Source organism: Zonotrichia leucophrys, chromosome Z (genome assembly GCF_028769735.1).
Source record: "Zonotrichia leucophrys gambelii isolate GWCS_2022_RI chromosome Z, RI_Zleu_2.0, whole genome shotgun sequence".
NCBI classification, from domain to species: Eukaryota; Metazoa; Chordata; class Aves; order Passeriformes; family Passerellidae; genus Zonotrichia; species Zonotrichia leucophrys.
The window spans coordinates 11,322,671-11,336,095 of NC_088200.1; the positions used below are offsets into that span (position 1 = coordinate 11,322,671).

A 13,425-nucleotide genomic window follows, 5' to 3' on the forward strand; every position below is an offset into this window, starting at 1 on the left:
TAGTTTTGAGGGTTTTTTTCTCTTTGACTAACTCTAAAATTACCTGATTGCTTGCTTAAAATAAACTTTTCTGCGTAAACTAGAAAATACGTATTTCTGTGGAGAGCTGGTTAACTGCTGGCCAAAACAGTGTTCTTGCAGTGACTAGATTTGGACTAGGAAATTCATACTGGCTTTTTTTTTTCGTGTGAACATCCAGAATGACCAAGTTTACTCCTTTTCTTGGTATTGTAGTCTGTAACTATGAAATATTTTTATGTTTTGTTGCTCCGAGAAATGCTAGTTTTTCTGTGCAATGTTGGCCACATTCCTGGAAAAAGCTGTCTATTAAATTTCTGCTAATGCCAACAATATGGATATTTCTGGACTGCCAGGATTTATTCCTCCATCCTGTGGTGCAGTAGATAATTTTGTGTGAATTGATGACTTTTTGTTTTGTAAGAACTGAAGTTTGGAATTGTAATCCATTGGTTCTTAATGGTTGTTTAACTGAAACAGACCCTCTACTGACAGATTGTTTATCCCCAAGTATGATACCTGTGCCTAAATTTTTAGGATTCTTCAAGCCCCAACATGCTGTCAAATGAAAAGACTTTAATTGAGGATGAAAAAGAAGTCTTGAATTACACAGGTGAAGAAATTATTTCAGTGGCATCTCTACTCAAAGTGTTTCATACTGGAAGAAGTAAAGATGAGGATTATAATAGATTTAGCTGTCTGGAGAAGGCAGGCAGCTATGATAAGGTAGGCAGATTGATTAATGAATGATTGTGTAGCTTGCATCATATGTTAAAAAATATGCTGTGATCTTTGCTTTTCCATTTTTTTCTTTTTTTCTTTTTCATTTTCTTTTTTTTTCTTTTTCTTTTTCTTTTTCTTTTTCTTTTTCTTTTTCTTTTTCTTTTTCTTTTTCTTTTTCTTTTTCTTTTTCTTTTTCTTTTTCTTTTTCTTTTTCTTTTTCTTTTTTTTTTCTTTTTCTTTTTTTAACAGTAAATTGACCACAGATTATTTTTACTTAAAGTATTTCGTCAAGGTGTACCAAGAATTAGGTGCTGAAGATCTGACACCCATTGCATTTGAACTCCTTTTGAAGCATCCTTTCATGGCAGATTTGATTAATACATGCCAAGAGTACAAACTTCCTGTAAGTATTCCTGTCTGGGACCAAAGAGGTTTGTAAAGCACACTTGCTTAAATTTGCATTGTCCCAGAAATGTACATGTAATTTATGTAGATACTGCCAATTTGCAATGTAGAGCAGCTATACAGCCCAGCAGCTGTAGGGTAGATCAGGTTTTTTGTTTTCTGTGAAAATTCCATCCATCAAAGGCCAGGCTGCCTTCAGACCTGTTTATTGTGCAAGTCTTGCTGGCTTGGAACTGCCTGATGAGCCTTTGCTTTTCTCCTCATCCATAGAAAGGAGTCTGGTTGAATTATCCTCCCTACAGGATCGTACTGCAGGACACTGTAGGAGATATATGTGGTAGATCCCATTCCACCCCAGGCCAACCAGGCAACAGAAAAAGGCATGCAGAGGCAGTACAGGTCCAAGTGTTCTTCCCTGCCAATGTCTAGAACTTCCCTGCTGCCTGCACCTATGTTTAAACATGCATTAAAACAGTTGCACAAAAGGCAAGTTTTGGCCAGAGAATCACCCTGTTTAAAGTATCAAACTATGGCAAAAATACTCAATACACAGGATGTAAGAAAACAGCACTAGAACATGAGAGGATGCTTGCTTGTGCATGTCCCACATCAAATGGGACAACAAACAGTCAATAAACAGTCTTCACAAGTTTTAGATGATCACCCCCATAGTGTCCCACAAAATGTAAATCTGAATAAGATACCCAATAGCTTAGGATTAACTTGCTATTTCTTAATTATATTCCTCACTTGTAGGATGTGAATTGCCCAGCATTTATTGTATCATTCATAATCATTGTAAGTAAAAGATAAAATATAGGAATAAAATAATATATTTATTCAGTAAAAGTGAGGGTTAAAAATCCACTTGCTAGTGTAGAAAGTGATAGAAATGTAAGACAAAGACCAGACAATAAAATTGAAGATTATAACTATCCATGTGTGTCCATCCTTCCTGTGTTGATGTCTCAGCCTATTGGGGAGGACAGATGCCATGCAATGTTAGGTCATTCCTCCCTTCTCTTCCCCATTCTTTCTTCCTGACTATTCTTTTTATTTAATTGAATACTGCATTTTCTAATTTGATTTGTTTTTCCAACCTCACTGAATTTCTTGTAGACCAAAGCATTTTTTAAACCAGCTCTCTAGATGTGCTCCACCTCAAGAACTGTTGTTTACACAAACACTCACTGACTTTGTAGAATTTAATATAATGCAGCTTCTTCATAAAGACCAAATGTGATGAAACCTAAAGTAAAACTTAACAAGGGTGTAAACTGATTTAAAGCCATATCTATATGCTAGGCAATTTACAGAGACTCTTGGTTAAAACATTTTCACATTGGCTAATATCTGAAAATCAAACGCACAATATTTATTCTCTATTAAAATTTCTAATTTTCCTTTACCATTTTTAGGGGGTACTTTGTTACATAGCTTAAAGAGTAGATTGGAGAGCATGTTTAAATTGTATTAGCTACCATCAATTACCTGTGTTATTTCTGGCTGGTAGATATATGGGATATATTCAGGGCAATTCAGGTATAAAAACTGTCAGTCTATGAGAAAAGCTGCAGGATAGTGCATATGAATCTTGGCAGTAACTGAGGGTTTCAGTGACATATCCTAGCCCCACATCTTGTTTATATATTGGTATCACTCCATTTAAACGAGACATTTTTCCATTTATTTGGCAGGTCCTGCTGATTCTTGTATCTCCTGACTCAACAGTTAGGTGATGCAGAGCTTCAGTTACCATTTGTAGTATTTAAAATTTCCTCTTGAAAAGACTTACACGGACTGTATCTCAAATATAGTACTCTTTGGTTTCTGTATCTAAACCCAAACTATTTCATTCCTTGACTGTACTGTTAAATACAGACTTTTGTTTTATGCATGAAATCAACACTCAGATTTACCAAAAAAGTTTTATATTCACCAGCAAACAGGCATAGAGACTCAGGGGCCACTGTTTTAAGTATGTTGCAATTCTGGTCTATTACATACAGACTCCAGGAAGATTTTTCCTGTATCGGTTCCCTATTTGGGGAACAGGTGAACTTTTTTCTTTCCAAGACAGTATTTTTAGCATCAATTATTTTTGCAGAAGTTTTCCTCAGAGATGTCTATAAAAATGAAAGTCAACCACAGTGCTGTTATTTTGAGATCTTGTACAAGATAAATATAGCAAGTCAGGGTGTGGTTTCTAAAAGTTAAAATGTTTGTACTAATGCAGTCATGAACAGCTGAAAGTAAAATGTTTTGCTGAAAACTATAAAGGGAACATCTAGCTTACATTTTATCAAATTTAAGTTAGAATACCTGATGATTCTTTTGGCTCTTGATGACCTGTTCAATTTCAACCATTATTGTCTGTCATATATCAAAAAATTTTTTTTTCATGTGAAATGTATTGTCTTTTGCAGGGATTTTGTTTTCTCTGCTAGTGGGCTGGCAGCATCCTACAGGATATTGACCTTTCTATCAGCCTTAGTACAAATGTCTACAAATTAATATGCCCAGAAATTCTATTACTTTTTCATCTTGTCTTTTCTGATCTGATTACAGGGTTTTCTGGTCCTAACTAGAACTTTCAAATTTGCCATTATCAACACATTTTTTTTCACTTATCAGATTAAATTTATTCCATGAGAATAGGCAGATGACACTTATCTGTGTATGTTTATGAAGGAACTTCATTACACACTCAATTAAATTTTCTTTAAATAAATTTAATAATAAATGAGAGAAGATTTTTATTAGACCAGCTGATTCAAATGGGAGAAGCAAGCAATCTGCTTTTTGCACTGCATGTGTTCATCTACTGAATTTGGTCAGTTAAGGGGTTTTCTTTAGACCTCATTATTTATTGTTACAAATTTTACCATCTGTCCTGAGACTGTCACAGATATGGCAATACAGAAACAACCACATATTCTAGTAATTCTGAATTTTGATTGTGATAAATTTAAAGAAGGAGTCTGAGATATATTCTACTTCTATAATTCTTAATGCTTAATGCAGTATTTATTACTTTGAGTAAACTACATTCTTATAATTAGTGAAGATAAGGTAGTTTGATAATTAGCATTCAGTTTATTAATATCAAAAATATTATGCATTGGATAAATTGCATTGTATTTCTTATTCTGCTTTCAAATCCTGAATAGCCCTTTTTAAAAAAGCTCTGTTTTTGAAGATAGGGTTATCACGTCATATTTCTGTGTGTTTATGTTTTGAATACATTTAGCAGGCTCTAGCATTATGCTTGTTCCATCTAAATTGTTTGTCATATGGTTACTGCTGCTAATGTTGTTCATTCTGCTAATCATTTCAGTAACATAATCCAGATATTCTTTCAGATAGGAGTTCCACTGAAGTGGGATTTCTATTAATCTATAGTTAACATTGCTTTTTGAAAAAAAAGTTTATTAGTACATTGAAGAAATATTAAAAAACCTGTTTATAGCCACAGCGGCCATTTAATATTACACAACAAACATTCAGAACTCCATGTATCATTTCACAAAGTAAAAGAGCTTCTTGACATAGGGAGAGTTCATACAGATTATATTAAATACATTTTATGAACAGGACCATGTATCAAGGTTTTGAGAAAAAAAAGTACTGCTGAATCACTGTTTAGTCATAAGCTGTAACTGTAATACTAACGAAACTTGAGAAGCTTTTTTCATGTGGTGTTTTAAATGTCCCAGTGTGCAAGAAAAGGAAAATCTAACTCAGTGTCTAAGTACCTCATTGCAAAAAGAGACCTATGTAATGCTTCTCTTGATGACGTATCCCATCCCTAAATAATCTTAGAAAATTTAATGTACATAAAAGGTGTTGTTTCTTATATTAAAGAAATATAAATAATACTCCTGCATCTTAAAGAAAAAAAAGTTTCCTTCATTGAAGACGGACATAGTAAAACTGTTGGAGCATTCTAGCTCCAATTTTTTGACAGCATTTATTACATTTATTTTTATCTAACCAGGATTGAAGCTACTTTTTCTGACTCAATTTGCTGGAAAATGCCTCCTTGTAGTGAAGTGTTTCCTAGAATCAAAGATAAATTTTAGTGCAAACCTCTAAAACCAAGGACTGGTAATACTTCCTTTTAGCATAGTTCTCTATTCACTGGAATGCTTCTGGTATGTTACAAGTTTGTGAGGCATCACTACATACAGGCAGTTTCTGCTTTTGAGAAAAGGTTGTATCTTCAAAATATGCACAAAATATATCTTGCACTACATGTCTATAAAATACTACATATAAATAAAAAATCTGACCCTTGATTATTCTCCTAAAAATGGAGAATAATTTCCTAAAAGGATAAAATATTTATTCTGACAGTATCAGGAGATGCTAGAAAGTTATTTGTCTTTGTATTGAATGTTCAGCATGTTATTATTTTAAAATAAGACATGAAATGACAAGAAATTCCTTGTTCATCCTACTTACACATCCTACAATGGATAGTATTGCTGAAATGGGAAATGGAGAAGATTCTGCTAATACAAAATTATTGAAAATTAACAAATCAGACAATGTGTTATAAAGAACTAAGCAAAAAATTAACCTACTGAGGGTATATATTATTCAAAGTATTAGTTACTTATTTTTTAGTATCCATTCTCTGGAATTGTTGTTAAAGTTCAGTCTGAAATATGGCATACTAAAAAAACGCACTTAATTGTAGAATTTGTCTTTGTATGTTCTGGATAACATTTACTGGTTTAGACAACAGTCTTGATACCTCTCTTAACCAATAATATTAAGCTGATGTTTAAGATCTCTGTTTAAAAACAGAGTTGCTTTTTAACAAAGTGTTGTTTTGTAAAACACCAAAGGAAATTAAGTCCCGTGGATAACATTAAGACATCATCTCAGTGATATTATAGCACCTCAGCTGAATGAGTTCCAGTGCCCTGCTGGAAGACATTGTCTGAGATGTGGGAATCTGTAATTTACCTCCACTGAAGTTAGATTATCACCATAATCTAGTCAGTGGAAAGCTCACCCCGAGGATAGACAGGTGTTATTACTGCAAGTTTAAGGTGTTATTACTGCAGTTTCCAGGCTGCAACATGAAATTACTTTTAATATACCTTTTTTCCTTTTCATAGGATATAAAAGTCTTTCTCCAAAGATCCAAAGAAGCACAATCAACTGATGGGGAGCAAAACACATGTGAAGACATAAATGTATGAAAAATTACTGTTTATGAACATTAAGTCATATTTTTTCTCAAAATTTGTAAGAAATATGTCTTACAGGTCCTGTCCTCTCTTCCATGAGAAAAGTTTTTTTGTTTATTGTTACAAGAGCAAAATCCCATTCCAGCTACACATTTTCTATTTTCTGTTACTTTAAAATTTTAAAAAAAAACCAAAAAAACTAAAAACAACAAAACCACAAAAAGGGAAACTTATGGTTCGCTCATCTTATATAGTCTGATGATTATTTCTAAATAAAACCAATTTCTGAACTTAAAAAGAGATGGTAGTGTTGTCATTAAGATTTGTTCAAAGAATATGTCCAATTCTTCTAAACATACTAAGATATTTATACAGCTTTTGTTATATGCATAGTTTATTCATTAATTCATTTTAATGAGTTAAATGCTGTAGTCAATTAATCTTTTAAAGCATGCTGTAATTTCTAGTTAATAAAATAAATGACAACTGTTTTCTCCAAGACCAGGATAAACTGGGCATCATATTCATAAAAATGGAGTGTTTGTTGACAGAGGAGATGATGAATCTTTGCCACTGAACCTTTCTATTTCTAACCTTGCAGTACATCTCAACTCTATGACCTGCTAAAGACCTGCCTTCTGTCCTTTTTTTATTGGCACATTGCATTCAAGGGCACCACATACTCCAGACACATGCTGCAAATTTTCATGTGTGATAGTGCTTGTCTAAAGATATCTATGGCATACCATGACACCCAGAGAATGTTGACTTCTCTGGCAGATTAAGCAGAGTCTTGGTCAAATGCTCTCTTTACAGCTTGAGTGGGTGTTTATTTTTCTCTATGAAGTATGAGTCTTACTGGTTTTCCTGTATAATAGGATCTTTGTGTTTAAATGCAATTTTATCCAATTTCTCCATTCTCTTATGTCTGACAGCCATCAGTCTGTTGGCTGACTCTAGGTTGATAGGAACTATTTTGTCATGGATCTGTGTGATGTGCATTTCAGAATACTCTTTGTAAATAATTCCCCTCTATTTGAAAATGGACATGCATAAAAAATTCTCTGTTTTCAGTGGTACTCTGGTATTCCTCTGATCTACAGTGTCAAGTTTTCTGAAGACTAAACATATGAAACTGGTAACTGTGATTATCTCAGTACAGGGTCTAATTTTTAGTCTGTCAGCTGCCCAAGATATTAGCAAAATTTTGGCACTGTGCACCGATTTAGTAGCTTGTATCTGTACACTGCTCCTTCATTCTGGAGTATATTTTTTCTGCATTAATCATTACCCTCATAAAAATTGCACAATTTAAATGGTCTTTTCCCTTTTTTTAATTCAGCAAAGTATTTGAACATATGACGCTCTTTAAGAATACAAATAATCTCATTGAAGTCATATAACCCATAGAGAACCACAAACCTTTACCCTTAGCTGAGAATGCTATCTGCACAGAATAGTTTTTCATTTTAATATATCTTTATTACTTTTTAGCCAAGTATGCATGAGATAGTATAGATATGATGGTGTTCCTTGTGAGATTTCTAGATTGTCTTTGATTATCACATGCCAAGAATACAAACTTCTTGTAAGTATTCCTGCCTGGGAATACTTTGTAAGCACACATGCTTAAATTTGCATTGTCCCAGAAATGTACCTGTAATTAATGCAGATACTGCCAATTTGCAGTGTAAATCAACTATACTGCCCAGCAGCTGTAGGGTAGATCAGGTTTTTTGTTTTCTGTGAAAATTCCATCCATCAAAGACTTGGTTATATAGTTATAAAAGACTGGGTTATAAGTTATTAAACAATTCTGTATTGAAAAAGCAATAGCAGCATATAAAAAAGAAGGAATTCTTAGACAAGAACTAAGAGACCAGATAAATTTGGCAGTAAATAGTTTTTCAGATTTTTAGAACCTGATGTCAATAATGGCAGGTTTGTTTCTTTGATTAAAGACAGTCACATTTTGAAAGGAACATCTAGGGGTAGCAGATCAAAGCATCTGTATGTGATATATGACTCTCAGAATAGAACCCAGTCAGCTTATCACTGCAGACAAAAATGTTAATGTCTCTTCAGTCTACATATTTTGTGCTAACCACACCAGCACAGAAACAGATGTAACTTTGTTGTGCCCCCACAAACCATGCTAAAACCTCAACATCCTCATTTTACATGTGACAACAGACTTCATGATATGCATACAAATTCTTTTTACCAGAATCATTTCTTCACATAACATAGACAATTTGGTCAGTTTTATCCCCAATATTTTTTAAACATAAAGGGTATATATTCACACAAAAGTTTGGCTTTTTACTCCATATTAAATTATTACATGAATAGAAAATAATTGCAATTTAGTTCTCTGCCTTTTGCATATTTCATAATCTTTAAATTATTTCTTTTGTTCCACATTTAGTTTCTTATTAAAAACCAGCTTTAATTACTAAGTTTTTAATTCTGACTTTGCACACTGGAGATCTCCATTACAAAATAAAAAAAGGTATTATTTTCAAAAAGCCTTCCCTGCAGTTCATAAACCTGAGTGAAGGAAGAAGAAGCTTTACTACTTAAAATCATAAATTTCTATTTAGGTAAGATTTTTCAAGTATTCCTCTTTTCTCATACACTGTTCATAAATTTTACCTGTAACCCAGAATGGAACGTAAAAATCATTACTGATAATGTTTGAAATTAAGTGCAGACTGCAGAGCAGTGTGAAATAGTAAAAAGTGAAATAGGTTGTGTGAAGTGTCAAGCTTCATGCAGTGCACACTTTTCTGTGGGAAAGTAAAGGTATAATTTACAAAGCAAAGAATGTATGGCCTGAAAATTGCAATGTATTTTTTCAACAGTTACTACTTGAGTACAGCTGAGTATCACAAGAGTTATTCAAGAGATTTTGAGTTCCCAGCCCAGCTGTGACCCAGGCATGAAAGAAGTCCTTGTTTTTATGAAGAGGGAATGTTGAGTAGTTTTGCATTCAGATGTAGCAGGAGAGTTACAGTTATATCATATACAGCTTTTATAGCTACACTTCAAGCAGGGTAGTTGAAACTAGAAAGTATTCAGAGAATAATGTCAAGGATGTTAGGAAATCATGTATGAGAAAGTATGAGGAACTTGGTCTCTTTACCAAAGGAAAATGTAATGGGGTTTCAAATATAATTTTTACAAGAATCCATCTTCATTCTGGTAGACACCATGTAGATTCAATTGCTGGAACCCTTGGCTTCAAAATAACAAGTAGATTTTTAATAGGGAAGTGGATAAACTGTTGAAGCAACAATTGGCTAAATGAGCTAATTTTCTCATCAGAGAGTTATAAAATCCAGATAGATAATTCTTTTAGACACAGTTTGTGACAGGAACTAAAAGAAGAAATAATTGTCTATTTGATATTAACACACAGAGTTCAAAAACTGAACCTGAAAGACTAGTCTGGCTTTCAGTTAATTGTACGGAACATGCTCAATCCTGTTTTCACAGTGTCCTGTCTTTTAATGTTTCATTTACTCCTTAATTTCACTTATATCAGGTATTCTTGTCTGTGCTGCATGGAAAATGCCTTGGATGGTTTGCTTTAGAAAAGATGTAACAAAGCTTATGTTATCAATACTTTCATAATAATTATTTTTTTTTATCCCTGCAAATTAAAATTTTTAATCCCTGCAAAATCTTCTTTCAAAAAAGGTACAAATCAAAAGGTGTTGCTGAATTAAGATGTTTTCTATACTTATATTAATTTGCATAAAATCCCCCAGCATAAATCAGTCTCAACATTTCATTCTGTACAGAACTCAGGCTCCCTATTAATCTTTCAGGGCTATGATCCATTCCTTCATATAAGTAGAATACCTCCATATTTGTTCCTCAGAAAACAGTCTCTTACAGGAAGATTCAAACTTTTGCAATATCCAAAACACCTTAAAAGACAGTTATGTTTTGTTCTGTCATTTTGCTTTAAAATGGCTGAGTGATGTCACATTGTTGCCATAATAGCAAGAAAAGTTCCTCCATCTGCTCTGTGCCCCTTACCTCAAAATTTCCACTGAGCATGAGGTTCAGACATGCTTTCTTTTTTTATTCTTCATAATTGAAGCCAGCTGTTTTGTTAAAAGCCTCTTAGCTCTGCTGAAGTTTCTAAGTGTGTAGACTTAAGAGAAGCTCTCCAAACCATTGAAAAAACACACTGATAAATGCAATCTGAAAATCAAGCACACTACACAAACTTCTTTGCAATGTTATGGTTATGAAATTAAAGCAACATCAATCAGAAAATTTCAGAAGTTGTAGTATTGTTCACTTTATCAGTAAAAATTACCTGGGTTGATACTGCTTTTTTTGCCTTCAATAAATTTTATAACAAATATGTTTATTTGTAAGTAGAAAAGCATTTGAATTTAACTCCCAGTTTTATAAAATATCCTTGGCAGTGGGAAAAAAAACCCCAACTGTTTTCTTTAAAGTTTATTTTAGATAAACTGTGTCATGAAAATTCTGCAGATCAACATCTCATCATAGAAGATCCCTGAAAATTCAAGCATTGAGGTGCAAAATGTTGCCCCTCTGGGAAGTGTAGCTACTCATAATGATAATTGCTGAAGAGCATCTGTGCTGAAAAGAATCTGGGGGTGTTGGTGGACAACAAGCTGAACATGGTGTGCCCTGGCAGCAAGAGCAGTTTTGGCATGTGTTAACAGGAACACAGCTTGCAGTAGATGGAGAAAAGTCATTGCCCTCTAGCAATTAGCACTCATCATGTTTACAGTGATGACTACAGTTCTGGACCTCACAATACCAGGAAGGCATCAACACTCACATTTAGGGTTCTTCTTACTTGCATCAAGACTTCAGGACTTCTCAAATTCTTGGCCTCAGGGTCATTGCTTTGGACACCCTTACACTTCACAGCAGCAGTGTTGGCTTGATAAGCTTCCAGCTCATGACCCTGCAACATTAAAATAACAAAAGTGGTTGTCTGTATTTCTTGGAAAACTTTTACTTATCTTGAGCTGTGAATGTTGTACCTGTTAATTAAAAAGTAGCAGCAGTACCTGGCAGGAAGAAGGAGTGTGCCCACGCATGATTAATGGTTTAAATTAGGCAAAACCTTCACTTTTCCTCATTTTTCTCATGACAGATGTTTACCTTCTCTTTATTTCCAATACATGTGTGTGTCTATATATATATATATATATATATATGTGTATATATATTTATAAATATATATATAGTCATATATGTATACCTGTGCACATCTACATGTACACATGTCTATACATATGTACACATATACACATACATGTATACATAGAGAAAGCTAAATCTTTTCTTGCTTGATTAGAGATAGGATTGATGCCTTATGTTTTAGCTTTTATATTTTTCAGATTCTGTGGTGCTTTAGTGTGTAATTCTGAGCTTCATATTAGGGGACAGTAAGCTCTCTTCACAGAGGAGGGAGACAAAACAATTTCTTTTCTAGCTTGGGACCAAGGACAACTGATACAAATTTCAGGCCTAAGAGCATAAACAACAGTGCACTGAAGAGAGAAACAAAAAGGGTGGGACTTCTTAAGCTAAAGCTATAACTGGACAATTAACTCCCATATGCAAATGGACCAGAACATATAAAAGTGGGAGACCTCATGACCAGTCATCCATTTTGTGGCATCTTGGGTGTAGCCCTGGCTGGGCTCTTGGACTGCCCAAGATGAATCCATTAAGTCCTTTTCATGATTACCTACTTTATTATTAAACTCTTTCTAGCTTCTGTTTTAGGCCAAGCCTTCTTAAGGCATCAGTTTGACATTTTCATGTGCGGAAGTTTAATTTCATCCTGGTTAACCATGAATTGCTGTTTTTCCAGCAAATGACATCCAGTCCTCAAGATAGTTTTGTAAATTATGTTTTTAATGTGCAAAGTTATAACTGTTGAATTCAAAATCTGATCCACTGCAGAACTTCACATATACTGTAGCTCTGATAAAGTTTAGGAGAAGGTCTTAATCATAGTTCATCCTGTGGAAAAGTTACTACTTTTAGATAAATAATATTTAGTTATGTCAGTGTAGGATTTTCACTGGGCATTTTTAGTTTGTTAATGGAAATAACAGCATGTACAAAAATCAAATTAGTATTTCTAGTATTTTAAAAACTACATGTGCTGAAATCTCTTGGAATTCAAGGTTCAATATACTCAAGCCTCAATTAACATGAAAAAATCTTTATAATACCATAACACCTGACACTCAGATGGTATATGTTGCATTTGATTTAGATCATGTTTTCCTCTTTAACCTGATAATGATTACTAGTGACACAATGAAACGAGGATGTTTTTAAACTGAACATGTCATTTACATTGTAGGAGGATGCCTAAAAGAGAAGAAGATCTTGTGGTTAGAGTTCTGCAGTGAGGTTATGTCTAACAGAATCACAGAATCCTAGAATATCCTGAGTTGGAAAGGATCCACAGGAATCATTAAAGTCTGACTCCTGGCCCTGCACAGCACACCCCAAGAATCATCCCATGTGCCTGAGAACATTTTCCAAACACTTCTTGAGCTCTGTCAGGCCGGTGCTGTGAGCACTGCCCTGGGGAGCTGTTCCAGTGCCCAGCCACCCTCTGGGTGAAGAACTTTCTCCTGATATCCGGCCTAAACCTCCCCTGACCCAGCTTCAGGCCATTCCCTCAGTTCCTGTCACTGTCACCACAGAGCAGGGATCAGTGCCTGCCACTTTGCTTCCACTTGTGAGGGTGTTGTAATTGCAGTGAGGCCTCCCATCAGCCTCAGCTGCTTCTCACACAGCTTCCCCTCCAGACCCTTCATCATCCTTCTGGCTGTCATTTGGAGGCTCTCTAATGGCTTAATGTCCTTTATATACTGTGGCACCCTATTACTCAAGGTGAGGCCGCTCCAGAGCAGAGCAAAGCAGGACAATCCCCTCCCTTGCCCGGCTGGTGATGCTGTGCCTGATGCCCCAGGACAGGGCTGGCCCTCCTGGCTGCCAGGGCACTGCTGGCTCCTGTTCAGCTCACCATTGACCAGGAGCCCCCGATGTCCTT

General features: G+C 34.7%; 1 protein-coding gene across 5 annotated transcripts in view; it reads left to right on the plus strand.

Annotated features, from left to right (window-relative positions):
• The window catches only part of SPEF2 (sperm flagellar 2), a 74,500-nt gene extending 67,871 nt beyond the window's left edge, over positions 1-6,629 (plus strand). For 4 of the 5 annotated variants that reach the window (XM_064735458.1, XM_064735461.1, XM_064735459.1 and 1 more), the window contains 3 exons: positions 556-744; positions 1,022-1,144; positions 6,276-6,629. In XM_064735458.1, the coding sequence (XP_064591528.1) occupies positions 556-744; positions 1,022-1,144; positions 6,276-6,359 (396 nt within the window). In that variant the 3' untranslated portion in view covers positions 6,360-6,629. Of the gene's footprint in view, positions 1-555; positions 745-1,021; positions 1,145-6,275 lie in introns of those variants that run through there. The other variant, XM_064735463.1, reaches the window with a different exon arrangement.
• The last annotated feature ends 6,796 nt before the right edge of the window (positions 6,630-13,425 follow it).